Source organism: Physcomitrium patens, chromosome 19 (assembly GCF_059467195.1).
Source record: "Physcomitrium patens ecotype Gransden chromosome 19, ASM5946719v1, whole genome shotgun sequence".
NCBI classification, from domain to species: Eukaryota; Viridiplantae; Streptophyta; class Bryopsida; order Funariales; family Funariaceae; genus Physcomitrium; species Physcomitrium patens.
Window position 1 is genome coordinate 6,675,318 of NC_143428.1, and position 27,028 is coordinate 6,702,345.

General features: G+C 36.3%; 4 protein-coding genes across 12 annotated transcripts; 2 read left to right on the plus strand and 2 right to left on the minus strand.

Moving 5' to 3' along the window:
- Window positions 1-1,548: 1,548 nt before the first annotated feature.
- Window positions 1,549-3,802, plus strand: LOC112272738 (small ribosomal subunit protein eS1). Its single transcript, XM_024500806.3, has 6 exons — window positions 1,549-1,694; window positions 1,851-1,956; window positions 2,121-2,201; window positions 2,412-2,597; window positions 2,908-3,108; window positions 3,326-3,802. Exons 1-6 carry the CDS (start codon window positions 1,636-1,638, stop codon window positions 3,428-3,430), a joined length of 738 nt encoding a protein of 245 aa, XP_024356574.1. The 5' UTR covers window positions 1,549-1,635; the 3' UTR covers window positions 3,431-3,802.
- Window positions 3,803-4,432: 630 nt separating this feature from the next.
- Window positions 4,433-6,335, minus strand: LOC112272739 (large ribosomal subunit protein uL13). Its single transcript, XM_024500807.3, has 5 exons — window positions 6,173-6,335; window positions 5,689-5,846; window positions 5,232-5,348; window positions 4,988-5,075; window positions 4,433-4,739 (listed from the first exon to the last, which is right to left on the minus strand). Exons 1-5 carry the CDS (start codon window positions 6,284-6,286, stop codon window positions 4,590-4,592), a joined length of 627 nt encoding a protein of 208 aa, XP_024356575.1. The 5' UTR covers window positions 6,287-6,335; the 3' UTR covers window positions 4,433-4,589.
- A 3,031-nt stretch (window positions 6,336-9,366) lies between these two features.
- LOC112295993 (uncharacterized) lies at window positions 9,367-12,186 on the plus strand. The gene is made up of 9 exons (XM_024548072.3): window positions 9,367-9,690; window positions 10,002-10,124; window positions 10,331-10,432; window positions 10,799-10,837; window positions 11,026-11,124; window positions 11,234-11,281; window positions 11,374-11,469; window positions 11,601-11,723; window positions 11,833-12,186. The coding sequence occupies exons 1-9, from the start codon at window positions 9,406-9,408 to the stop codon at window positions 11,947-11,949; spliced, it is 1,032 nt and encodes a 343-aa protein (XP_024403840.3). The 5' UTR covers window positions 9,367-9,405; the 3' UTR covers window positions 11,950-12,186.
- Window positions 12,187-12,481: 295 nt separating this feature from the next.
- Window positions 12,482-18,776, minus strand: LOC112295991 (alpha-L-fucosidase 2). Of its 9 annotated transcripts, none has more exons than XM_024548062.3 (14): window positions 18,497-18,746; window positions 18,183-18,231; window positions 17,634-17,810; window positions 17,317-17,462; window positions 16,962-17,132; window positions 15,960-16,798; window positions 15,521-15,653; window positions 15,251-15,409; window positions 14,876-15,100; window positions 14,631-14,732; window positions 14,264-14,399; window positions 13,747-13,948; window positions 13,246-13,423; window positions 12,482-13,007 (listed from the first exon to the last, which is right to left on the minus strand). In XM_024548062.3, the coding sequence occupies exons 2-14, from the start codon at window positions 18,205-18,207 to the stop codon at window positions 12,831-12,833; spliced, it is 2,670 nt and encodes an 889-aa protein (XP_024403830.1). In that variant the 5' UTR covers window positions 18,208-18,231; window positions 18,497-18,746; the 3' UTR covers window positions 12,482-12,830. The 9 variants fall into 9 exon arrangements, with proteins under 9 accessions (XP_024403830.1, XP_024403838.1, XP_024403829.1 ...); XM_024548070.3 differs by having other exon boundaries at window positions 15,960-16,806; window positions 18,497-18,698; XM_024548061.3 differs by having other exon boundaries at window positions 18,523-18,695.
- Between the last annotated feature and the right edge of the window lie 8,252 nt (window positions 18,777-27,028).

The following is a 27,028-nucleotide window of genomic DNA, read 5'->3' on the forward strand; positions in this document are numbered from 1 at the left end:
ATATATGGCCCCAAGAAAATTATGAGTTTTAAGAACTTTCTTTATTTTTTTTCTATATTTATATTTTTAGGATTGAAATAAGGATTAGAATCAGTTGAAAATGATGTATGTTCAAAATTTATTCAAAGTTAAAACTCTGTTATTAGGATTTGTGTAATTTGTTAGCTAAAGAATTGGGTCCCAAAGATTCTTGTTCAATCAAAAGTAATTTTCAAATAATTTACAATGCCAAAAGTATCCTCAAAAAATTTAAAATTTACTGGCATATTATACACAGCAATACTTCTTTTTATAATAATTATAATAATAATGATCTCCATTCGAGTTTTGATTTTTATATGATAGCAGTTTAGCCTAAGGATCGACATCAAAAAAAATTAGAAAATCCTTATTTATCATATAACAACCATATATTATTTCACAAACATAGAAGTATTCAATCAATCATTTTAAATGAATTCTTTTAGAAGAAAAAATATTATGAAATTTATAAAATTTTGATTTCTAATGTTAGAGTCTAACAAACAGGAGGATTATTCCTATTTTTGCATTTCCTTTTGTGCTGAAGTTTAATGCATCTTTTCTTTTCTGAGTTCAACCATATATTTGTTAGTTATAAATCTTCTACTTTGGTCCTTTTTTGTATGTCTTAGTATTACTTACAGGAGGAATAATCGTTTAAAGATAAATGTTTTTAGATAGCTTTCTATAAAAAAAGAAAATTAAGAAATTGATCATAATCAATGTCTATCCACCTATTATCTAAATATATATATTTTTTTCTGTTTTCTTCTTTTTCATTTCCACTCACTTGGATTAAATTTGCAGTACATTCATCTTCTGAGCATTATTCAATTTACAGTTGTTTTAGAAAATTAACTTAAGAACCAAGTCAATCCGCCAAGTGCCTGCAAGGCCAAAATTATTTATCTTTAAAACATATATATATATATATATATATATATATATATATTTATGTTCACACACCTATACAACTATTGATTTACTTTAAGGTGTAAGACTTCAACATAAATGAAAGAGTTTATGTTTGTATCTTTATTGAGCTTATTGACCTTCCATGGGCTCACATAACTTGGTTTTAATCAAAACAAGATGTATTGATTTGTTTTGGGTTTTAAACTCCTTCTCTATTCATTTATAATCACAACATCGATTTTTTATTCCCTTTTTCTTTTTTCTTATCAAAATAGAAGCAAAGATATAGTTTATATAGTGAGAAACTTATAAAATAGTGAAAAATGACAACAACACTTCTTCGATGTATATAATATTGACCACGACATTACAAAAATTGAATTCCCCAAAGTAACATTTAATAGCAAATGGGAACGAAGGAGGGTATTGAGGTGACATGCGAACGCGTTGAGAACGCAATAGAAACAGAAATTCCGGTCTGAACAGGATCGTAGTAAAATGAGGAGAGGATAAGGGGAGATTACCGTGTGAACGGACACGAGGACTGAGGGTGGTGTGAACAGGGTCGAGGGGAAAAATACAAAGGCGGTGTGAATAGAGGTTCCGCGGGACGGCCAGAGCCAAAGGGGAGGGCCCCAGTATCGACAGAGCCTCCTTCGGCACTTCGTCGTCAATTCTTCTCCGCCGCCCTCCGCAACCATGGCGGTCGGGAAGAACAAGCGCATTTCCAAGGGGAAGAAGGGTGGCAAGAAGAAAATGTACGCTCCCATAATCTCTCTCTCTCTCTCTCTCTCTCCCTCGCTCGCTATCTCTCTTTCTCTATCCCCCCCACTCACAGTGGTGCGTTTATTAGGGTTTTGATGTGTTTGTGAGGATTTGAGATGACATGGCGATATCTTCTGAGTCCTACGCAGTGTTGATCCCTTCTCCAAGAAGGACTGGTATGACATCAAAGCTCCCAACACCTTCCCGCAGAAGTCGCTGGGAAAGACTCTCGTGACCAGGACCGCCGGTACTAAGGTGCGAAGGTTTTGGATTTTTTTCATCATGTGTGTGTGTGTGTGTTTTTATTTTTATTTTTGTCAATGTGGTTTGTTGCTAACATCAGGTGTGCTGGATGTTACCAGATTGCTTCCGATGGCTTAAGGGGCCGTGTGTTCGAGGTCTAATTGGCTGATTTGCAGAATGACGAGGACCAGGCTTTCCGCAAGATCAAGCTGAGGGCTGAGGACGTGCAGGGCAAGAATGTTCTCACGAATTTTTGGGTGTGTGTACTATGCAGTCTTGTTTCTGAGTCAATTTAGGCTTAGGACATACTGTTATCCGGGTTGAGTGTAGGTGTGGCCGCACGTAAAGGTTGAGTGTAGTTGTGTTTCCGAGAGGGCTTCTTGAGAGGAGTTAAGAACAGGTGGTTGATTCTAGGAGGAATCCTCATGACAGGTTATGGTCATATTCTGACAGCTGAATTCTTGTAGGGCATGGACTTGACAACCGACAAGCTGCGGTCTCTGGTGCGCAAGTGGCAGAGTTTGATCGAAGCTCATGTGGATGTAAAAACCACGGACAATTACCAGCTTCGCATTTTCTGCATTGCATCCACGAAGAAGAGGCCGAACCAGATCAAGAAGACTTGCTACGCACAGAGCAGCCAAATTCGTCAGGTTTGAAACCGTACATCGATTTTATTTGATTGGCTTGTATTCAGCATTGACCCTGTATTACTCGAAGAGTGCAATTCTAGCTTGCGCTACTAACCTAAGTTGGAAACTGTTAGTTATGCACGACTAGCTTCTAATCTAGGATTGAACGGCATATGAATGAAATGCTGGCAGGGCTTTCCATGTCGTAGAAGGGCTGAAAAAGGTCGAATTCTGATAGCCGTCGACAGTTTCTGATCAGTTATAATTATTTTGCTCATATCATGCACACTGTGGAACTTAAGGTTTTGTTGCATCATTTTGGGGTATGCAGATTAGGCGGAAGATGAGGGAAATCATGACTCGTGAAGCCCAGACTTGTGACTTGAAAGACTTGGTTTCCAAGTTTATTCCTGAGGTCATTGGGAAGGAAATTGAGAAGGCAACTCAAGGTATCTACCCCTTGCAGAATACTTTTATCAGGAAGGTGAAGATTCTCAAGGCTCCCAAGTTCGATCTGATGAAACTTATGGAGGTGAGTCGACAGTCACGAATTTCATGCTCGGGTGTTGTAATTCGTCGCGGGGATTAGGTTGTAATTGTTTTACAATGAAACGCTTTTGTCTCGCGTGTAGCGAATATAGTGAAGAAATCTTCACTGGAATTCGCGATTGTAGATTTAGTTGGTCTCACTTGGCCTGCTGGATTTGTTTTGATTGTTTTATTGCTGGTTTGGATTCCTGCTCGGACAGGTTCATGGTGACTACAGTGAGGAGGTTGGTTCCAAGATTGAGAGGCCCGTTGGAGATGTTGCTGAGACTGATGCAGGTGCAGCCGAGCCTGTTCCCAGTGCCTAGTGTACGGCATGCTTGTCACATGTTGCAATGAATTTTTACAGGCCTTATTTGTCTGCCATTTTACGAACTCATGTTCAATCGACGTCAGCATCAAATTTATGTGAAGTTTCGGGAATGCATATGATGGTCATGAAGCTGGAGCTAAGATAAGCCCTTGGCTGAGGTAGACAGTGTGTTTAAGAATTAAGAAAAATTACTGTGCCGACACGATTTATTAGCTTGGATGTTGCGGTCAAATTTACTTATTCCTTAAAATTATTCAGTATACTTTTGAAATGTTCCTATGCTTTGACGTATTTTAGGATCTGAACATCAACATTCTATTAATTGTTGAAAGAGTAAAAAGAAAAAAAATGAGTTTTTTGCCTCCCACCCTGATTTGGACCTATCTGGTAATGTGTGATAGAATTGAATGGAGTTTTTTTCATCTGGACCACAACAAAGTTATTGTTTTCTGCATTTTCTTTTCAGTTGTGTCATTTATAATTTTCCATGAAGTAGGTTGTAAAAGTAATAGAACTATCATTTTGGAAGTCACTTCTCATTTGACTATTAAGTGTAAGCCTACGACTTTGACCCATAGTGGAGACGGCCTGCTCATGGGCATGACTGCGCCAACACAATCTGGACACTGCCGCTCTGGACACTGCCGCTCATCGCCTCTCTTCATTAACAGCGTTCGAATTGATGATTAACGCGGGGTGCAACTATGCATTTTCAATTACATTTTGGGCCTGGAGTCGGTCCAAATATTGCGGTATGTTAAATGCCGCTTACAGTCTTCAGTAGGTCTTTGAAGTCATCAATTCGTATGAAGTGAATAGCTCCTCAAATCTTCTAGAACAAGAAAAATCTTTAACATCGACGTTGATTAAAAGATAAATTCAGTGTTAGAATGCTAAATATTCATTTGCGTTAGTTATCCTCATCGTCTTCAGATATCATGCAATGCCATAATGACCAGATACTCATTTCTACATGAGCGAAGATAGACAACCATGGTACTGGGAAAACTCTACCGCAAGAGGATCATCTTAACTACCATGCAAGGAATAAATTGAACATTTACATCAGTCAAGAATCATCCTCCTTCATCTCACTAGCACTACATCCTGTACTATGAATGGCCTCATGCAGAAACAACTTCCAACGTGAAGACCTATGAAGTGTAAGTGATGGGTGCCAAAGTCTCTTGCAGGGAACTGAGCTGCTCCTCGACACGCTTCGTGGCCTTGAGGCGGAGCTGAATGAGCTGCTTCTTACGCTCATAGAAGACATTGGACTTGGCCTTACGCTTCTCCTCCAGCTCCTACAAAACGAAATGAACAAAACAGCAACGCATAAGTTGTGACTCAATTAAATCCTTAAGAACAATTTACCCGTGGAATCTTAAAATATTGAAGACGATATACAGGATTTTCATCACGATCATATATAGAATTGAAAAGTAAGACCAAGGGGCACGTCGCAAAGATTTAGCTGTTGAACGACCTCCGTGCTAATTTCCCTGAAAAGACTTATACAATTTATGAATGTCACTGGTAAGGAACTACAAACCTTAATGGTGTCGTAGTGGTGCCATCCAACCTCCTCCGACAAGCGACCCAACAAACAGAACTTGTGGCCAGGTTGCAGCCTCAACACCCTGCATAAATAAAACGTCTCATGAACGACACAATAACATTGATTTATTAGTCTAAAACAATTCTGCAGCAACAGCCTACATTGGTCCTCGAATCATACTGGTAACCTAAATTATAATCACTTCTTGACATCAGACAGTGCGAGAAAGTTAGCATACTTGAGAGCATCAGGAATGACCATCCTCTTCATTTTGTCGTAAGGAGCTGGGACACCCTCGAATGCCTTCAAGCGCTCAAGAGCAGCAGCTCCCCTCTTTGTCTTGTGCGGGATCATTCTGCCAAAGTGACATAATTTGTTCAGATGAAAGTTCTTATTTTAACAAAATAAATGGTTAACTTTGGTTTGAACCTGATAAGAATGGAATCTGTAATTCAATCCAGGAGGTATTCTTTCGATTACAAGCACTTATACGGGTCTCATGTATATGAGACGAAACTCACATAGACGAACTATTTTAGGTCCTACAAACTACGGCCATTTCGAGTCCCTTACTCAATGAGGCATGATTTCTCATATCCAAGGTAAAATCCAAAGCTAGTGCTACCTGCTTCTGCACCTAGAAAAACCCTGGATACACGTATTCAAAGAAAAGCAATTAAGACTAAGTAATTTACCCACGAATGGTCCTCCACAAAATACGGGCAGGTGAGCGGAAGTGGATTGGGCCCTTGCTGGGCTTGGTGTTCATCCTCTTCCTCAAGAACCTCAAGTACTTCATTTTTTGCCTGACGAGTCCACCAGAAAGGCAGATCTCCTCGCATCGAACGACCACCTGGACGATGCATTATGGGATATATATTTCAGATATGAAACATTAAATAAACTCACGTTACATGATGGAATTCTCGTGATAGGAAACCTCATTCAAATACATGAATAAAGAATGCCACTCGTATAGAAATTACGACTTCAAAACCCTAGAAAAACCCTAGTACAACAGGCGAAATTCCTGTCACTGCAATATTCAATATCGAAAAACATATAACTATAACAGCAATCGGGTACCAAATTCATGCTGAAAACCTCGGAAACCCGAAAAGGAAAAAAAAATAATCGTGAGCTGGTTGATTGAGTGAAGGAGAAGGTGACGAAACGTACGACTTTCTGGCCATTTAGGAGCTCCTTGGCAAGGATGGAAGCCAAACGCCCAAGCATATGGTGGCGCGCATCGACGACCACAACTTTGGCGCAAAGGCCAGAGCCAGACACCATGGCTGCAGGGCTGATGGGCTCGCTGAGAAGCTCGGAGCAACACCGCGCGTCTGAGTGAAAGAAAGTCCTGGTGGCCCTAGCCGCTTCCCTTATACCTCAACTCCCTTCCTCGCTGCTTCTGATACCAGGTAATACATCGGATTAGTTTATACCCGTCTTCTTCTACTCGGGATCCTCGGGACCCGTCGTCTGTACCTATTTTACCTAGGTTTGGTTGATACCCGACTTCCATCCCTCACTGCGCGAACATGAAAAACCACACCTGTAGCAATGAAACCTAATTGCGTTTTAATTATGCTTTAAATGAGGGGTATCTAAAGTATTTTTTTAATGCAACCAGAGTATTTTTTTTATTAACTATAATTTAATAAACTACATGTTTTGTGGCTAAAACGGGTTTCGCTCAATATTACCAACCAAGGGTTACATAGATTGAGTTTTGTCTTAAAAAATGATATTGCTGTTGTGTAAAGTTTTCACTTTAACAACAGGAATTATGTTGTTGTTCTTAAAGTAAATCTCAATCTTCAATTAAAGCGTGATGTTTTTTAAAGATTTATGGAATTAATGGGTTATTTTCAGGTATTTTTTTTGCATGAAACTTGCTAGCAATTATCTTGTTGCAGGATGTAAATTTGTGCATGTTGCACAAGTTATTAAAATTTTACACAATCAAGCAATCAAATGAAGTTGGCAATTTTTCTTTTTTATATTTAACAAGCATGTGAAGTACAAAAACATTGCAGACGAAATAAAATGGCTTTGGAATGTTTATGAAATAAATCACAAAATAGTTATTTTAATTTACTTTTGCTTGATTTCTATTATCCCTTCCTTTATTTTTGCCCTTGCACAAAGATCGCATTCTTTGGATTTCTATGTAACAGACCAAGCATATTACCAGTAGTAACTCCATTGTTTTATAAAATCCAAAATGGCCTGCAATTAGAAAAACATAAAATATTTTTAACAATGGTCCAAAAAAATTAAAAATTCAAAGAATGAACTGCACATGATGATGATGATGATGATGATGATTATTGTTATTATTATTTAATAGTAATACTTTTCATTAACAAATATTTTATCATCTGAATAAAAACATCACCAAAGAGCTTTTAGAAATTTCAAAGAATCTTAAACTTTTATTTTACCTTTTTTAAATAAGGTGTAAATGTATCAAACATGTTGTATGATGCAAACAAGGTTTTTAGTAACTTTGGACCATACCCATTTAAATTTTGAGGTATTAAAGAAATAGGATTTTACTGTTTCAAAAAAGTTAAAGGTATTGACAATGTGTAATGCAGCTACAATGTGTGAAGCATGTATATTGAGAAGTGAAAACAAAAACATAATTAAACAGAAAATTGAATTACCTTAAAGACACTCAATTTCATATCACATTTTAAGTTCACTTAAGGTATTAAAACATGCAAACCAAAAGTTCAACAAAGACAATGGCCAATGTGCACTTTTTAATTAACAGAAGATATTAATGCATTTTTTACAAGATTTGTTGTAGAAAGTTCATAATTAAATTTATATTAATTATATGATTGGATAAATATGTATTAATGATTATTAAGCATCATTCCTAAATATGAAAAATTTATTGACTTGTTTGTGAAGTTTTGATAATAATGTCATTTTTAGATTTTTATATAGTAATATACATACAAAATAATATTTCTTATAATATCTATAAATTCTTGTAAATGAGATGCTCTAAAACCTAATCATGTATTAATTATGTGGAGGATTTTAAAAGTATATTTTTGTTGTCGAAGATAAAATATCTTTCAGTTATAATAAAAAACAATAAGTTGTTTTACAAATAAATTGTTGTTCTTTTTCTTCTTTATTTTCTATTTTGCATGTGTGGTTTGTATACTTTTTTAGAATTTTTTTTTACAACTTCTCTCTCTCTCTCTCTCTCTCTCTCTCTCTCTCTATATATATATATATATATAATCAATACTACTTACACTAATATAAAAAACCAAAGATTATTTCATTGTTAACTAATATTATTATAACATAAATTTTTTCTTGTATGATTTTTTTTAATATTATAATGAATTAAATTAGTATATGATATGATAAGATTAAAGAATGCATGGGTATTTACTCTTGGCTATTTTAGTACTCTTTAGGTTGCTTGTTGGTTGTTTAAGTGTAGATGAGTGGAGGACAAAGGAACAAGTGATAACAAAATATTTTATACTCTCAAACAAAGCAATAAACAAATCAGGAAGCACCAAAATAGCCAAGGGGGGGATGCCCATAAAAAATTACAATATTAATTTTGTTCTTAAGTATACATTGTTTTGTTTTGTTGATTTAAATTTATATCCCTTTAATTATTTTTAAATAACTAATGACAAACTTGCAAAAAACTACTTTATTGAAATAGTACAAAATTTTAAACACAATTTAATATATATTTATTACTATATATGATATACTATGTAATTATTAATATATATTTATTACTTTACTAGTGAATACTATATCTTTCCTCATCTACCGTCACATGCAAGCAAAACAGAGCTCGATGAATAATCCCATAATCCAAACCACCATAAAACATTACCCACACCTCAACGTCTTCTAAATCAAAAACATCACACCTCAACACATTGAAACCAAAACCCCCATTTCAAACGAAACATAAAATTAAATTGCACGCTTTAAAGCGAGGACTCAAAAAGATCCTTTTTTCTTCAGAGTGAAGAAAAAATATTCACGAATCCTAGATAGAATCCTAGATAGAATCCTAGATAAAGCCCCAGGGACATGACGTCCCCCCTCATTCCTCCAAATTCCTAGATAATGAGAGAGACCCCGCAAGGCCCGACGTCAGCATAAGGGGGCTTCGAAAACAGCGGATTATCCAAGACGAGAAAACCGGAATCACCGACGAGCGAAGAAGGAAGAGGGAAGAATATGGGCTCGGAAACCATTATCCGACGAGGAGGAGGCGAATGATTCTACTATACTTCGTGGTGAAGGTTGGGTGGGTGTGGTTAGAGATCGATAAGACAAGACAAAGCGAGAGAAAGAGTGTGTGTGTGTGTGAGAGAGAGAGCGAGCGCCAGAGAGAGAGAGCTGTGGCGATGGAGGAGCGGCACCAGCGCCGTCTCGCCACCCTCGCCCGGCACCTCCACTCAGGGGGAGAGGAGGAGGAGGGGACCTGCAGCGTTGCGCTCTCGTCGTCCGTGTGCGCCGCGCAATCCAATTCTCATGCGTCGGGTGTGATGGGACGGAAATTAAGCAGCTACGAGCGCGTCCACGGGGTCGTGTCGCGTGAGATTCCCACCTGGGTCCCGGTTCCGCAGCCCGCAGGGCAAGAGTTTCGGGACATTTTCTACGAGAAGTCCGCTTCCGATGGCATTGCCAAGGTAAAAATGCCTGTTTGCTCTCTGGAAAGAATGCGCTGGTGTGTGACTCATTTTTTTAAGTCATCTCTGTACTTTGGGTTTGAGGCTTTTTAGCACAAGCTTGCCTGTTGATGGAATGTTTCTGTTATTGGGATTCTGAATTGAGTACTTCTGTGAATGGCGAGAGAGGGTATGAGAACAAGCGAATGTGCCTTACCGGAGCAATGTTTTCTTTGGCAGAGTTCGCGAGTTTCCTTTGTAATTCTAGCAGCATTTTCTTTCTAGAAATGTTGGGTATTGATGAGCTGTGGTTGTGGTTTCTATGCTCGTAGATTACTATCAACAGGCCGGACAGGAGGAATGCGTTTCGACCACTAACTGTTGGGGAGCTGAAGCGCGCCTTTGATTTGGCGCGTGATGATATGCAAGTTGGTGTGATTATCTTCACAGGCAAGGTGCTCTGCTGCTCCTCTACACTCAATTTTTTTCTGTTGAGTGTGAAGTTCGCATGGAATTGATTGCAAGGATTCACTTTTTTATTGTTATTACTTATTACTATTCTTATTATCCCTTTCCTTACGCATGCTGATTTCAATGATTGTATTGGGACGAAATAATAATGGGAATATACCTCTTATGCTCCAATTGTATACCTTTGCAGGGAACGGAAGCTTTCTGCAGCGGAGGGGATCAAGCAGTGCGGGGAAAACATGGATATGTTGGAGATGATAATATTGGCCGCCTGAATATTCTGGATGTGCAGGTAATATTTGTATTGCAATGCATTGTAAAGCTACTTGCCGTGATGTGAAGATGTTCTGACTGGATGAACACCTTTGCCGCTGGTTATATGACCTTACAGAGAACATTGGGATTACTCTTCATCATTGAAGACCTTCCATCGTTTACAATAGTAATAGCTAGTATTTTGGATAATTCGGGGGGTCGTTGGACCTATTTTCATCTATTTGAATCAGAGTGTGGTTAGGGCCATGTCTAGAATTTCTAATATGTCCGCATTTTCAAATCTACCTGTCTGCAGTTCACAAGTCATGCCACTTGGATAGTTTATAAGTCTCTACTTCATAACGCTGTTTGAAACTGACGAATATATCCACGCTTCGTACAGATGCAAATACGAAGATTGCCAAAGCCGGTGATCGCAATGGTGAGTTACATGTCGTTTTGTCGCTCCATCTCTGTATTTGGGAAATGTTATACGTCCAAAGCGGACGAGGTCCTATCAACGTTAGAGCCATCCTCTTTGGAACCTGGATTCTAAGTTGCAACCAAGGCCGAAACACGTTCTCAAAGTGGATGTAATGGTATACTTGCCCTCCAAATTTATGTGTTCAGGTGGCAGGTTATGCAGTTGGAGGAGGACATGTACTGCACATGGTATGTGACCTCACAATCGCTGCCGACAACGCAGTATTTGGACAAACTGGACCCAAGGTACTTTTCTGGTTGTTTTGTTGTTTGACCTTTTCTCATAATATCACTTCCTGATACATGAATCACCAAACTGGCGTTGTTACTAATATCTCCGTTTCTTAATTTGCAGGTCGGGAGCTTTGATGCTGGCTACGGTTGTAGCATGATGGCACGTTTGGTAATTATCACCAACTCTATGGTGATTAAACTCGTAGATTCCAACCTCATGTATATTATCTTGAAGCAACTTCTCGTGTGGGATTTTCTCAGGTTGGCCAGAAGAAGGCGCGCGAGATGTGGTTCTTAGCCAAATTCTATTCCGCAGAAGAGGCTGACAAGATGGGTCTTGTCAACAAAGTTGTTCCTGTGAGTTGCCTTGTCCCCCGTTTCATGCTCTGAATGGCCATATTTTCACTCAATCGCTCAGCATGATTGCAGAGAAGGATAGAAGATGGTTGACTTGATTGAATTTGATTGAATTTTAATGTATGATACAGCTGGAAAAACTGGAGGAAGAAACTGTTGTGTGGTGTCGCGAAATTCTGAGGAATAGCCCCATGGCAATTCGACTCTGCAAGTCGGCCCTGAATGCTGCTGAAGATGGTCATGCCGGGCTTCAGGTGATATAATGTTCCTCATAACTCATTTCGACCCAGAGCTTTGAATGATTATTCCGGATGACACTGATGTAACTGTTGGTTTTTATTTTTTTCTTTTTTTTTTCTGCAGGAACTTGCGGGGAATGCAACCTTGTTGTTTTATAATACAGAAGAAGGACAAGAAGGAAAGACAGCCTTCTTAGAAGGCCGAACACCCGATTTCTCCAAATTTCCAAGGCTTCCATGATACTCGTGATGAATATTTAGATTTCGAAGTGTTCGCTAAGGCTCAGAAATAGTGGATAATGGTGCTAGCTTTACTCTAGCGTTAGCGTTGGTCATTTAGTGGTGGTAATTTACTTTTCTACTGAAAGGTCTATCTTTTGAGGAAGAAAAGAAAGGTTGGTAATGTTATCAGGAAGCTGGATCCTTCATGTTAATTGACTGTTTGAAATAACAATTGTTTAGATTCATTACACAATAACACGTAGCAATTGATTGATCAGTGCTACGTACTGGAGTGACCAGAATTCATGTGCATCAAGTCAACTCCTTCACATCTTGCGTACTCATGTTCAAGGAATGTGACTAATTCAAAAATCTCGAAAATACAGCGTAGTCAAACAAGCGCTGTGTTGGCCTGCTTTGTTGTAAAGCTTGTGTTAGATAAAACATGTGACTACCAAATGGGAGGCACCACACCTAACCTCCCATTCTTTGTGCAGATTGTAGAGCAACTCTGAGCCACTTCATAATAGAACGACCCAGATAACAACGTGGACGATAAGATGCATACCAAATTTCAACTTAGCAATATTGGTATGACCACGTAAATTTTAATGACTTATGTCTCTCATTGGAATACCTTGTCCCGAGCTACACCGTCTGCAACAGCTAGATTTTGGGCAATTACAAGAAAAACCTTATGCAAGTCAGGCGCACACAGTTTGCTGTAATCTCTATCTCCACTCAAACACCCTCCGATAACTCTTCCTCATAATTTAAGCAGAAACGACCTCCAACACGGCCACATCCCTAAAACTGAGGGAGATGTAAAGCTGATGTTTGGTGCAAAGACAGGCAGGTGGAAACAATCCTCACAACATGGAGCAAGCATGAACCTCGACATTACAATATGATGCACGAGTTATCGCCGCCGGCATCCAAGTCTTCTAATGATCTAGACCTCGTGAGATTCAGATCACCATCGTAAGTGTACAATTGGGGACCACTGGTTGACTTCGGCAGTGTCACAACCTTGGTATTGTAATGAAGCATCCTCGTAGCTGAAAAATTCTTCTCAACCTGCATCGGTGTCGTTACATTCAAACATCAATCAGGATCACATGCTCCTCAAAAATAAATTACCGATCATTTATTAATTTATTATAAATTAAATCTATTCATGTGCTTTTATAAAACAATATTGTTTATTTTTTAAAAAAAAAACCACTAGACTTGTTTCAGAGTTGGATTTGCGTTTCTTTGAACAAAATTTCAACATCGTTACCAGTTGTAAAAGTAACACGGTTTATATATTCACCTGCACAGTGACTTCTTGAAGATTGCCACCTAGCCATCTGATTCCAACAGTGACGGCACCCCTGCCTCGTAACCCCGCTATCAGTCCATCACACCACTTTCTCAATGGCAAAGCTGGAAGTAAATACAGATTACTTTCATCACTTTGAAATAGCATTTCTGCCACTGCTGCAGTGAATCTGTATAAGCATTGTGCACGACAGTGAGAAAGAAGTTCTATTAAAAACCTACAAGAAGACGTTCAAAAGAGGCTTATGTGGCAGAGCAACATGGTATTGCCAGCATCAGAAAGTGTAACTTCGGTTTTCTTAAGAAATACCAATGAACTGCCATATTATGTTTTATATAGTTCCTCGCTCAATAACATGCCTTTCCTAAAAATCTGAATTTCAGGAGCACCGGGTTCAAGTGTATTTTACATATTACAAGTTATATACAATATGCTGAAGAAAAACAGAAAGAAAAAGAAAATTTAAATATGTAGGACATATTCAGAGCATACCCAAGATTTCCATCAATCTGGAAGGGAGGGTGGGCACTGAACAGGTTGGAGTAAAGACCCCCACCGTCGAATCGTTCTTCTTTCTCTTCAGAAGGAACAAGTGTAAACATACGTTTAATCATAGAATAAGCATGATCACTATTCCAGAGTCGGGCCCATAACGCTGTCTTCCAAGCCGTTGACCAGCCAGGGCCTATCTCCCCTGCGAACCAGTGAAGCACATTTAAAGTTAACAGAACAGCGCAAAACAGGACTATTTATTAAGAAGTGTAGGAAAAAAAACTTGAAGATTATTCGATATGATGGCGACAAGGTGCATCACATGGTACTTGGGCCAGTTTTTAAACAGAAAGAAAATTCACCAATTCCCATTTATAATGAAAAAATTCACCAAGAACACATTCAGACCGAGAAAGGTCATGGAAAAATATGCACCGTAACTAATGCTCAAATACAGATCTCTTTGAGCAACGGTATTTCATGATAACAATCACTCGGCAGTATATGCAACATGTACCTCTTTTTAGGATACTTTGTGTAGCAGCAGCACAAAGTTCTGGAGTAGACTGTGGCGTTATTGAGTGCCCAGGATAAAGACCAAACAGATGAGACATGTGCCGATGAGTATCCTCTGGGTCCTTAAACTCCTCCACCTGTGGCACTAAAAGTCGGTTATGTGTTCTGATTTGAAGAAACTTCAACGAACATAAATGGTCAAGACGAGGCTAATAATAACAAGTATGTATATATTTAGGTCCAATAGAATCATAAAAAATCGGTATTATGATGCTCCAGACCTAGTAGATGCAAAATCTTCACATCGTAGTGCTACTTAAAAATCGACCAAAAGCACATCAAACATTCAGTAGTTCAAATGTACCAACCCACTCCAGAAGTCGACCATCGCTTCCAATTTTCGCAGGGAGCAGCCGACCAACAGCTGATTTAACTTCAGAGACCAACTCTGCTTCATCCTGTCCCACAATCTACACAGATGATATGGGTTCAGTTTCATGCAAAGTTGTCACGACAATTGCCAACATACCAACTAAGAATGATATCACCCCCTGAGCATTCAGCACTTAGCTACTTTGATCGAAATCATGTTGAACGAAGGAGTTGCTCTTACTTTAGCTGCTGAAACGACAGCGTTGAAAAAGTTGTGGAGGATAGCCATATCCATGGTAGAGCCATAGCTCACACATGCGCTTTGTCCATCTGGAGCTATAAAATGGTGTTCTGGCGAGGTTGATGGGTTTGTCACCAAATGGCCCTTACCGTCTTCGACAAGCCAGTTCACAAAAAATTCTGCACAACCCTTGAACAGTGGATATGCACGGTTCCTCAGAAATTCCTGCAGAATTTCCATGGTTTGATTGTGTTAGATCCATCAACAGGTGTCTACCTCAATTCCCAAAACCACACTACCGCGAGAGTGAGGGAGTTACGAAGAACAGCATGCCAGTGCAATACATATACATGAAGATGTTAATTTTCAACTTACCTCGTCTTGAGAGAAAGTGTAGTGCTCCCAAAGATGAAGGCAAATCCAAGCTCCACTCATAGGCCATAATGCCCACACTGGATCTCCACTTACAGGAGCTGAGTGCGCCCAGATATCCGCATTGTGATGGCTCACCCACCCTCCTAGACCATAATTCACCTACAGAAAATCTGCATATGAGATTCCTCAAATTTTTTCTGGGAGCATGTTCATGAACGGCGAACTGTACAAGACCACAGATGATGCTCAAGTGAGTTTTACAAGACTTACCTTGGCAGTGGTAGCACCCGTGACAGCAATCTGCTCAAGGAAGTCAAAAAGAGGTAAATGACACTCAGCTAGGCTGCATGTTTCAGCAGGCCAGTAATTCATTTCCAGGTTTATGTTGAGAGTCGGACAACATCTGCAAAAGGGCTGGATTCAGTAGGGGGTCACAAGACACGAGGCTAGCTGAAATGCTTTTCAGAAGGGAATCTCGAGCAGTTCCAGTGCTTTATTCATTTTAGGCGCAGACCTTAATCAACTAGATGAAGCTCCGAAACAAATGCATGTCAAACATAAAGACTGCTTAAGTATATGAAAGAACCATTATTGCCGACAGGGTCTTCGAAGGAGAGCTAACCCACAGATACTTGCTTAGTGACAAACGTTCCGAATAAACAGATAGACATCGAAATGCAGGATACAACAATTCAGTACACAACGTCACCTCCAAGCTGGATGTAATGAGTTACTCCATACTCCTTGCAAGTTTGACACGAAACTGTTTGGTCGAGATGATGCAATGAGCAAGTAACGCCCAAACTGGAACAGGAGGACCACTAGATCTGGATCTTCATCCCCATCAAAGTTCAAGATCCTGTCTCTAGTTGAAATTCGCTCCTTCCACGCATTTTGTGGGTATACTTCTCCATCCACTCCTGTTGAAACCTGAGCGCCACTCTCCACCGTCTTGCTTTCCACAATTTCTGAGGGAACAATGAGCTCCCACAAGCCCAAGTCTTTTTCTTCGTTATCAACATCTTCAAAGACACTCGAATCGGGGTTGCCATCAATGCATCTGTGATTCCTCAGACGCAGGGAAACTCTATGAAAAAGAGTCTGATAATCAGCCAAGTGAGCAGCAAGAATGTCGTCAAATGAAAGATCCACTAAGTTCGCCAAGGCCGCGAATGCCAGTGAGGTAGGCTCTATGCCTGAAATGCTCGGATCTTTGAAAGGTCCATCGAAAGAGGAAGAGGCCGTCAAGTAGAGAACCGCCCAGTCTGCTTGATGCACTTTCAGTGTCTGCTTATCAACGACTTGTAGCCTCCCGGCTTCTCCGCTAACCTCTACTTGAAGTACCGCTACAAATTCCATTCCTTGCTTTTTACTCGACCTAGTGGGACTTGCAACTTCCGTAACCTTGTTACTATCAATCGGACATTGTCCCTTCAAAGCTATATACTTCGAGCCAACAACTTCTTTGCCTAGCATGAGCTGGCTGTCGAGAGTCACAGAAAACGAAACTGAGCCACTCTTGCTTCCAGCTATCCGCATGGCGAAGACCTGAAATGCTTCAATTCAAAAGTTCCATTTGGCTATGGAAATTACATTGAGAAGGACGATCAAATGCCCAACAAACCAGAACAACACAGGAAGGCAACTAAGGCTACAGAAAACTGAATATGAACGACGCAAAGTGAAAGAGATAGTAATCATATCTGGTAACCTGATGAGGATAAGAAGTGAATGCTTGACGAAGGTACGACACATCACCAATCTCGTAATTCACATAAGTCATGGCTGTGTCAAGATCCAGCTGACGGCGATAGCTCTCTTTGTCATAGGTGTTATGTGAGTCATCAAATTCGAGCTTCAAATCTCCCAATGGTTGATAGACCTGAGAAATTGGTTTGAAGTTAATAAATGAAAAAAACAGACAAAAACTAAAACAAAAAAACAAACGAACAAACAAACAAAAACAAAAACAAACAAACAAACAAGGGAGCTGAAAGATGCGATTCAATGCTTAAGTTGTGTACATTGAAATTTTGAATTAAATCAAGGCAATCAATAAAATGCACCTCTGGATCAGGTCCAAGCATCTTCTGTGCCTCTGTGGTGGCCTCTGCATACTTTCCTTCCTTTACAAGCTCCCGCACTCGTGGGAGAGTCTCCAGAGCTTTAGGGTTGTTCCAATCGGTTGGTCCTCCAGACCACAGAGTATCCTCTGCATGATAGAAGCGCTCTTAGCCTCCAGTGGCAACACCACAGACAAACATAATACGGAACTTCCGCCGAGCCCTGAATGCATCTCACACACTGAATTGTAGCATGGTCTGCAGACAAAAAATGTGCAGCATCGACTCTGGGAATGAACTGAAAGTAGCAGCCTACTTACCATTGAGCTGCACGAGTTCGGATTTCACACCGCCGTGTACCATAGCCCCTAAGCGGCCGCATCCAAGGGGCAGGGCCTCGGTCCAATACTGCGCAGGTTCGAAAAACTCCACCAGTAACGAATTCTCACCCCCTTCCATTGCCGATTCTTCTTGGGTCTGGGATGAATTTGGAAGTACTGCATCCGTAGCACACTATTAGGACCGCAAAATCCTAACGTCTTGCGAGTGAACCACAAGATGTCATGATAATTGACCAGCCATGGTCATCATCAGTGCGCAACCAGGCTCATCGGAAGTAATTTTGGTGACAGATGAGCTCCCTGGAGATGAATTATTACAGAAAACCAAGTTTCATACACAAGCCTGCCGATAAATAATCCTCGATAACCTGATGATCGACAAATCTCATCTTTTCACAAACCCCAAATTCAGCTCCTGCTTCGGCCTGCCGAGAAGTTTCAGAGTTCAAGGATTGGCACACCCGAACAACACGAAATTTCACAAACAAAACGAAAGAGAACTCAAATGTGGGTAATTAGAAGTCCTACAATTGATCGCTGAAGTATGTTGCATCAAAAAGCCAAGAGACCTTCAAACCTATTCAAACACGCAAGACAAAAGAGGAATAAGACAAGAATGAATACCTAGCAATCGGCACCTCAAGACTAGAGAGAGCAATTACAGAACAATCGATCCCTGTAAGAACGATCCAATGACAGAACCGATGCAAAATTGGAATGCAACACGACGAGGAGACAAAGAATGGGAACAATTTCGACACCAACGCAACAAAAAAAAAAAACTTGCAAACTGACAAACACAAACTCAAAGCCAAGCGACTTCCACTTGGGTATCCACTAACCATCAGAAACGAGCTAAAGTGCTCACAGATGATGTGAAGGCGATCGCTGCTGCATCAAAGCACGCGCACGAACCCGGAGCACGAGGACATATGAACCCAGAAACGAATTTTGAAGCACAGATCCGGTGATGACTAATTCTACCTAGTTTGAACAACAAGACACAAGTCTACCAATCAAGCCAAAGTATGCGAAGCTCTTTGAGAAAAAAAGGAAATGTTGCCGGACAAGTCGGCAGTCCATTATAACTATGATTTCATGGAGGAAGAATTATTCCATGGAATAAAAGATATTAGGTCACCTCTCGATGGCACTAGCCGTATACCCATGTTCGAAACTTCATGTTTTTCTCCGAAACTTCCCACAAAGTTTGAACCTTCACAAGGCAATCTCCGTTTTTATATGTACTTTATTAAATAAAATAAAATAAAAACTTAAGCTCCAAGAACAGAGACACTGTTGGGATTGGACCTTACGATCCATGCTTTCTCTTGGTGCTGGAAGTGGAGGATTGATGGCATGCTTCTGACGCTTGCCCTGCAACAAATGCGTAGCAATGTGTTAAGAGTCAGATGTGTTCTTCAAGCTGTTAAGTGGATGGATTGATTAATTGTTGGTGGTTTGTTTGTTTTTTGTTTTGTTTTTGTTTTTGTTTTGTTTTGTTTTGTTTTTTTTTTTTTCTACTGTTGCAAACTGCTCCTCTATGAATTTATCACCGCCCAAACCTGCAGCCTGGTGGCTTATAATGCAAGGCAGCTCTCCACACCTGCCATCCTTCATAAAACCCTCTTTTGATGCGGAGAACTCACCGACAACGTCACACACCCTTTCTCTCTCTCTCAACATTGCATCCTATGCCAAGGTATCATTCAAATCAAATAATTATATATGCTAATATATATATATATATATAGAAATAGTTTACTTTTGGAGATTATTCATTGATCAAGTATTAATGTGTTTGAATTGCTTTTTTGATGTGTGATTAAGGATGATAGGTTGTTACTTTGAAGGTGTATAAGTGGATTAAAATGGTACTTATGATCAAATGCTGATTTTACCAAAAATATAGAAGCATAATTTGAGTACTATTATGAAAAAATTATTCAAGAAAGTGACATGAATAAAATAAAAATATGTGGTTCTATGAATAAATAATTGAAATATATAATATTAATGACAATAAAAATAATAAGTAAGTGATTCTTTAGAAATATAATAAAAATTCAATTTTGTGATTTCACTATTTTAAAATTATTTCTCTTAAAATGTTACACGATAATTATAACATGTGAGTTTTAGGTCTAGAAGTAATTTAATAATTTAAGATTTTGGATGTAGAATACATGCAAACTATTATTCTTGCATTTAATTTTATTAGTTGCTAATTTAAAATGCACATTCCTTTGACCATATTTTTGATATGATGACATTCTTTGCTATCTAAAATAATATTTTGTATTTTTGTTCTAACTTGTACATTTTCAAATAACATTTTATTAGCTTTTTAAAATATGATATTTGAAATTTTTATATTTTATCAATTTCTAATCTATATTAATAATTTGTAATAACAAATATTTTTGTTTAAACTATAAATTAATCTACAAATTCTTATAAATACTTAGTATGTTACAAGATAGCAAAATTTCCAAGTGTTCATGCTACAATGCTAAACAATTTGCAAGTTAAAATAAAATAAAATACTTAAAAATAATGTGATTCATATTAATTTTATCTCTATTTATGTTATTTTTTTGAGATTTAAAATTTGTTTTTTTGAAAAAATAATAAATATTATTATATTCAAACTAAAAAAAAATCACAAATCAAAAACTATTTTAGTAATATATTGTGTATAAAAATAGTATATAACAATAAAAAATATCTATATTAAAGATGTATTTTTTTTTTTCTAGTCTCAAGGACATAAATCTTGAGGAAAAAAAATCCTTAATACACTCATGTATCACTGAAAGGAACTAGAAAGTCACTCAAAGATGATATAATATTGAACTAGAATGGCTATTGTTAAAAACAAGAAAACTAGAAAGTCTTTGAACAAAACTAAGGACTAGAAAGGCGTTGATAAGAGTGAAGAAAGCTTCACTCTTGCTTCCATATATACACTTAACTAAGAGCTATGTGGTGATGTCCTATAGGACCTCCAAAACGTGTTGAATTTGCAAGACATGTATCTTAACTTGCAAGACAAGTTTTCTATATGTGCGCCACATAGTTAGTTTGTTTTGCAAGCTATCAACACATGGTTAATTTGTTGACCAAGTTTCTAATCTACCAATCAACTACAAACATATATAAAGTCAAAGCAATGTCTATGAAGCTTCTAGGAAGCTTATCTAGAAGGTCTTATAAAATTAACCTACTTTTATTTACTTTTACTTATTCCTACGTAATCATAAAGATATTTACTAGAATACTTATGTATGTCCGTGGCATCCAATAACAAGTTTTATAATGAATGAATCAAAATTTAATTAAAAAAGAAATAATATCTATAATAATAATTTTTAATTTTTTTGACTAACCTATTATTTTTAAATTATTTATTAGCTTTCAAACCAACAATAGTATCAAATACAAAGATCTTACAACCATTTGTAGATTTGATTTATGTTACTAATGTAATAATTGTGATTTGATAGTTAAAAATTATATTTAAAGATAAAATCCTTTTAATTAGAAAATTTGATTACATTTAATTATATTTTTCTATGTGGTAATATATTTTTCAATATTTAAGGTATAATATTTCAGTTAATAATTATAATTTGTAGATCAAAAAATAAATTTATTTTTTGGAGATTTAAAAGTTAATAAATCTTATAAATAATACACATCTTATTGTATTTCTACTATGATACATTCAAAATTTAAGATTAAAATACTATAAAAATTAAACTATAAATATATTATTTTTAAGGAAGAAAAAATATAACTTAATTTATTTTCTTATTTTTAGATTAATCGATTTTTTAAAATAAAGTGTTGTTAAACTTTTAGTTCTATCTCTTGCAACATATTTTATAAATTTTTTTCCAACTTTATATATCATTATTAATATCACACCTAAACTAATATGTTTTAAATTATTTTCTTCAATTATTTTTGAACTTAGTACATTTAAAAATAAATTTCTTTATTCAATTTCTTTATTCTTCCTTATATCTGTATAAAATTTAAAAATTTAAAATTTAACAACTTAAAATGATTTTTATAAATATATTTTATATTAATATTGAGTCATATAAAGATTTTTTTTATATAAAACATATAAATTTAAATAATTTTTATTTAATTTTATAAAACATGAACTTTAAATAGTATACCAATATTACTTTTTTATCTTTGTTATTTAAACTGAATGTACTTTAAAAACTATATGTTATATTATTAATTTCATACTTAAACAAATTACATATCATATAACTATTTTTTGCAATAAATCGTATATTTTTTTGATATGATGTATTCTTTTTTTACTATTTTTTTTTTTCACCTTATCAATTTCTACTTTGTTATCTTGTTACTATATACATATATTTTTGTATTTATGTATCCATTTATAAGCATATACTTATATATATAAGTAAATTTTATCTTCTTTTCTCTTTCTTAGTTATATGTCATTATGTTACCTTTTAGGAAATATATATAGAAAAGTATCCTTGATAGTTAGATAGGGCTAAAAATTGTAATGTCAAAACTTAAATTATAATAATATATAATAAATTACCTTATATATTTGTAAAAATATGAAAGAACTAAAGATTTTTTATACTATTTTTTTAACTAATATTATATATATATATATATACTAGTTTTTTCTTGCCAATACTTTTTAGTATTTTATAGTTCTTTTTATCTATAAAAAAATCTATTGAAATAAAGAGTGAAGCAATGCTTGCAATAAACCAATTTTGAATGCTACTACAACCAATATCTTAATTGAATACTTAAAATGATACATAAATAGCTAGTATTTTCTTAATTATTGTACTATTTTAAGTCTTTTTTATATAATGAAAATAAATATAGAAATATAATGACATCCATCAAATAACTAATATTTTTTTATATAATGTTAGATAGTAATGCATTTAAGTTTGTTGTGAATAGATTGATTGAGCATAAGTTGTCATTAATTTCCAATCACAAATTATCCAATTCTAGCTTTTCAATACAAATTTATCAAAATATTACATAAAATACCAAATTTATCATTTATATTTCTATTATTTTTGAATTTATAGCAACCAATTTTGAGGAACTCTGATTTTGTTTTAGAACAATTTGATTCATTTGTAAAAGAAGTGATGTTACTTGTTTTTCTAGCAATAGTATGTAAACTTTTGAAAACATTTGTGTAATTTAAATGTTTATAATTTACAGTTTTAAAAGAAGTTACTAATGTCAAAATAGAAGTTTTTTCACTTATTAGATAGTCTATTTATAAATTATAAAATAACACAATATTACTTTTATTAAAGTTATTCAATCCTCTATTATTAAACAAATACAATGACTTTGTTATTAAATTTGGTCATCAACTTTTTGCATTTTGTTTATAAAAAATTCACTTATACATTATCTTATCAATTTTTTTTGTACTAACAACTGTAATTTCAAAATTTATAAAATAAAAGTGAAAGACATGGAAATTAATGCTCTACGAGTTAAGCTTCTTACAAACAAATTAAAATAGTTCTATGATTGATAAGAAAATTATTTTTTGTATTATAGAAGTTTAAAATTTATTAACCAATATAATCCAAAGGTGTATTGTTACTACAAGAAAAGAAAAAAGAAAAGAGAAAAATAGAAATAATTCTACTTGTAAAAGAATTGTATTGTAAGACTTTTTACATTATTGAATTGTATTACAAGTGTTTTGTAAGACTTTTTTTATTTGTAGTAATACCACTTGTAAGGTCACTAATTTATCCGACCTACTTACTGAAGTTTAAGTCAGAGCGAACCTGGCCTAGTCTTAGATCAAGTTTTGCAGGTAAAGAGGCAAACCTGGGATTCCAAGATTTCAACCACAGATATGTAACTGGAAGGAACCGCAGTCTGACGATATAAGCCACGGTGTGTGCTTCAGGATTGTGAGGAGTGAAGAGAGTCACGTTTTGCTGTTCTTATCAGAAGTGACTGAGAAAAGTGACACTCTTTCATCCTCTCCTTGTTTCGCATTAATATACAGTTTGTTGGGTTTCCAAGTGAATAATTGATTGCCTATCCTGTGTACTTCTCGATAATGAAGGACATGATGTGCTTTATTTGTGCATAAAAATTAAGAGAAGGGTTTTGAAGTGTGGTACATACTCTACGTACTGTTAATGACTAGCGCTTCTTCTGCTGCCCGCTTGAGATTTTACTTCGAAAGAAGTTTTTGCTGTCTGGGAAGGAAATATGTTCGTTCTTAAAACTAGACTTGGTGACTTCAAATAAAGAGTGTTCATTACTTTTTAGTTTGTTCTCCAGAATTTGAGGACCGCAGTGCGCTGCGCCGACATTCAGCACCATTGTGGGTACTCTGATGAACTCTTTGGCGAAGTATGATCATGGATTTCATTGGAGACCTTCACTTCATAAAGATGTGAATCGCCTCGCCACACTCCTTGAGTTTCAAATTTAGAGCTTTACATAGCTGTTTGAGAACGGATGCTTTTTTAGCAACATTCCCAAATTCCAACTTGAACTTAATTTGCTGGAGGGGAATTTCAGCAAATTTGAGAGACTTTGTCATTTTTTCAGATTGGAACCATGACATTCTAAGAATCTTGAACAGTTGGCATGGCAGTGAATTCTGTATATCGATCGACAAGGATTCGAGCTTGAGAAAATCTACTTCGAAAGCATGTTTGAGTGTCAGGTTGTTCCGCAGTCGATGGTATATTTTTGAATGGGACCACCAGACGAGGATCTCCGATCTGGGTCAGGTAATCCGTCATTCTAACTAGATTTAAGCAGTATAATCAGTGCAACTTTACATAATCAATATTGCTTCTCGAATCAAGCAGTTGAAATTAGCAGAAATTCCTCTTACAAACAATGCGGCAGTGCTATTATTAATGTATCATGTGTTGGAACCCGTATCAAAGTTCAAATCGTTCTGACACACTTCATCAAAATATTTCCTGCAACTTGTTCCATGAGGGACTTACTTATTTGCACATACATGTCTCGAATTTACATGTTACGGAACTAGGTATACTGAATCATCAATTGGAGTTTAATGTCAGTAACTCAAAATGTGAATAACTCTTAGTGGTTCTTTACAGGTTCACAACTATAGGTACTCATCTTTGGCATAGTCATACTTGCCAAGTTTTACTTCCAATATGTGGCTAGACACTCCTTCTAATACTTCACGATTGTCACAGGCAACGCTGGACTCGAGTGCAGAGTCAACATCAACACCGCCAAAGCGAAATTCACAACTGGGTCAGCTCTAAGATCTACGAAGTTGTTCTCAATTTGCGATCGACGGTCGGCTCTGATTTGAGAAACAAACTCCTCATTCTTGAAGGCAGTGGTTGATAATAAGCAACTGAGTAGCGAGATCAGGTCTGTTGCCTAGTTGGTTCAGATTCCCTGTTTGGAATTGGGGCAGGGACCATAGCGATAAATAGAGCGAGAGAGAGAGAGAGAAATCTGGTACTTCCTACTGAGTGCATCATTAGGGGTGCAACTGGAGAGAACTGGTATGAAACGATTCATTCCGCTCAATTGAATCAGATGATTTAGGGTACATTTGATCTCCATGGACAAGGCACCGTGAACAAGGACAAATCATCAGGGGTCGCCTTTCATCTCTATCAATCATTCTCAATCTAACAGAACCCTTCCATCACACACAACCTGTATCATAATCTTCAGACCAGACAGGAAGATATTTGACTAACGGTGAAGGCCAGGCACCATCTGGACGGATTAACGCGCACGAAGCCACACACTCGCATCTCACCTTCACTGGTCCGGCGGTCAAGGCTGCACGAGAATTCGTTAACTCCGCGGTTATAGTGGGCAGGGATCGACTGAACACAACTTCATAGCTGGTACTCCACAGAGGAGGCACTTTCCCACGCAGATGTGGTTGCGGCTACTCATGCTCAAGGAGTGACGCGAAAAGCTGCGATTCTTTAGAACAGCATTGTAGACTTAAAAGAAGATTGTGCGCCGTGCTGCGTGTCCTGATCACTCAAAACGTCGCATGCAGAAATTTAGACAATTCATGCCGCTCGCGCGATTCGTCGCTGTGGAAGGGATGGGCTCTGGATTCTGACCCACTTGTGGATGAACGATATTCGCGTTGACGCATTTCATCCATTTTTTACGTTCTACTTGTCTGTCTAGTTGTTTGCTGAGAAACTAAGATGCTTGTGAGTTTAATACTAAAATTTGTTACTGGAAGTGTGTCAAGTTTTGTAATAGTTTGATTGTGTGTTAGTATGCTTTCTTTCTGGTTCATACAAGAATCTCCTGAACCAATTCGAACACTAATTTTTTTATTTTTTTATTATAAATATGGTTTCACATCTTGTTGTGAATTGAGTTATGACCACACACTATGATTTATAATGATTTGTAATGATTTTAATAGGAGAATAAAGAAATATTAAGTTTTAGATAACTAAACTATTGTAAACATGTGAGACACACACTTAAATTTACTTATAAATATATGTATACAAATTTTTGTGAATATATATATATATATATATATATATATGTGTGTGTGTGTGTGTGAATATATATATATATATATATATATATATATATATATATGTATATATATCTATATATATAATCTCTTAAAAAATAATTTATAGACAAAAAGATACCAATATTTCCTTGCAGATTCTTCAAATAACCATCAAATTCATGTAATTTGAAAAATATTTTGAGGTTTCTAAAATCTCAACAAGAAGTTTAAACTTTCATTTGGTTCTTTTTAATTAGGATACTTCTGTCTCTGGACACATGTACAAAGTATAATTTAAACTATTATTATTCTGTCAAAGAACAAATCTGTAGCTTTTGTGTCATATTAATTACTTCTGATGCATGTTTTGTCAATTTTTTTTGTCATTTTTTATCATTATAAATAACATATTTTTATTTTTAAATTTTAGTTTCTATTAACAAAAACTTAATTTTCAAATATTTTTTTGTGTTTTAAAAAAATTATTTAAGCCTATGTCAATAATTTTCAATAGGATTGATGAAGACAAAGAAAGACATTACAACAAAATATAAAGAATGAAATAAAAGATTCATGATTTTTAAAATTTTATTCTTCATCACAAAAAAATCAAAATAAAAAAATCAAAAATTCAAAATTCAAAAAATTGCAAAAAATTGAACATGAGTAATTAATTTCACCTTCAAATACTATTTAGATGTTATTCAAAACCAATTCTTTTGCAAGTGAATTCCTATCAAAATCTATCCGCTCATTAAATTACGTTCATGTAGTTTTTATTTTTTATTTTTCCTGTTCTCCA

Coding starts and splice junctions, on each gene's coding strand:
- LOC112272738 (XM_024500806.3), top strand. CDS start 1,636: ATGGCGGTCGGGAAGAACAAGCGCATTTCCAAGGGGAAGAAGGGTGGC. Junction 2,202..2,411: donor ATGTTCTCACGAATTTTTGG/GTGTGTGTACTA, acceptor GAATTCTTGTAG/GGCATGGACTTGACAACCGA. Junction 2,598..2,907: donor AGAGCAGCCAAATTCGTCAG/GTTTGAAACCGT, acceptor TGGGGTATGCAG/ATTAGGCGGAAGATGAGGGA.
- LOC112272739 (XM_024500807.3), bottom strand. CDS start 6,286: ATGGTGTCTGGCTCTGGCCTTTGCGCCAAAGTTGTGGTCGTCGATGCG. Junction 5,349..5,688: donor TTGTGGAGGACCATTCGTGG/GTAAATTACTTA, acceptor TCACTTTGGCAG/AATGATCCCGCACAAGACAA. Junction 4,740..4,987: donor ACCACTACGACACCATTAAG/GTTTGTAGTTCC, acceptor TTCGTTTTGTAG/GAGCTGGAGGAGAAGCGTAA.
- LOC112295993 (XM_024548072.3), top strand. CDS start 9,406: ATGGAGGAGCGGCACCAGCGCCGTCTCGCCACCCTCGCCCGGCACCTC. Junction 10,838..11,025: donor CAAAGCCGGTGATCGCAATG/GTGAGTTACATG, acceptor TTATGTGTTCAG/GTGGCAGGTTATGCAGTTGG. Junction 11,470..11,600: donor TTGTCAACAAAGTTGTTCCT/GTGAGTTGCCTT, acceptor TGTATGATACAG/CTGGAAAAACTGGAGGAAGA.
- LOC112295991 (XM_024548062.3), bottom strand. CDS start 18,207: ATGCAACATACTTCAGCGATCAATT. Junction 17,463..17,633: donor CGAACTCGTGCAGCTCAATG/GTAAGTAGGCTG, acceptor TCTATCATGCAG/AGGATACTCTGTGGTCTGGA. Junction 15,410..15,520: donor CGGGTGCTACCACTGCCAAG/GTAAGTCTTGTA, acceptor GATTTTCTGTAG/GTGAATTATGGTCTAGGAGG.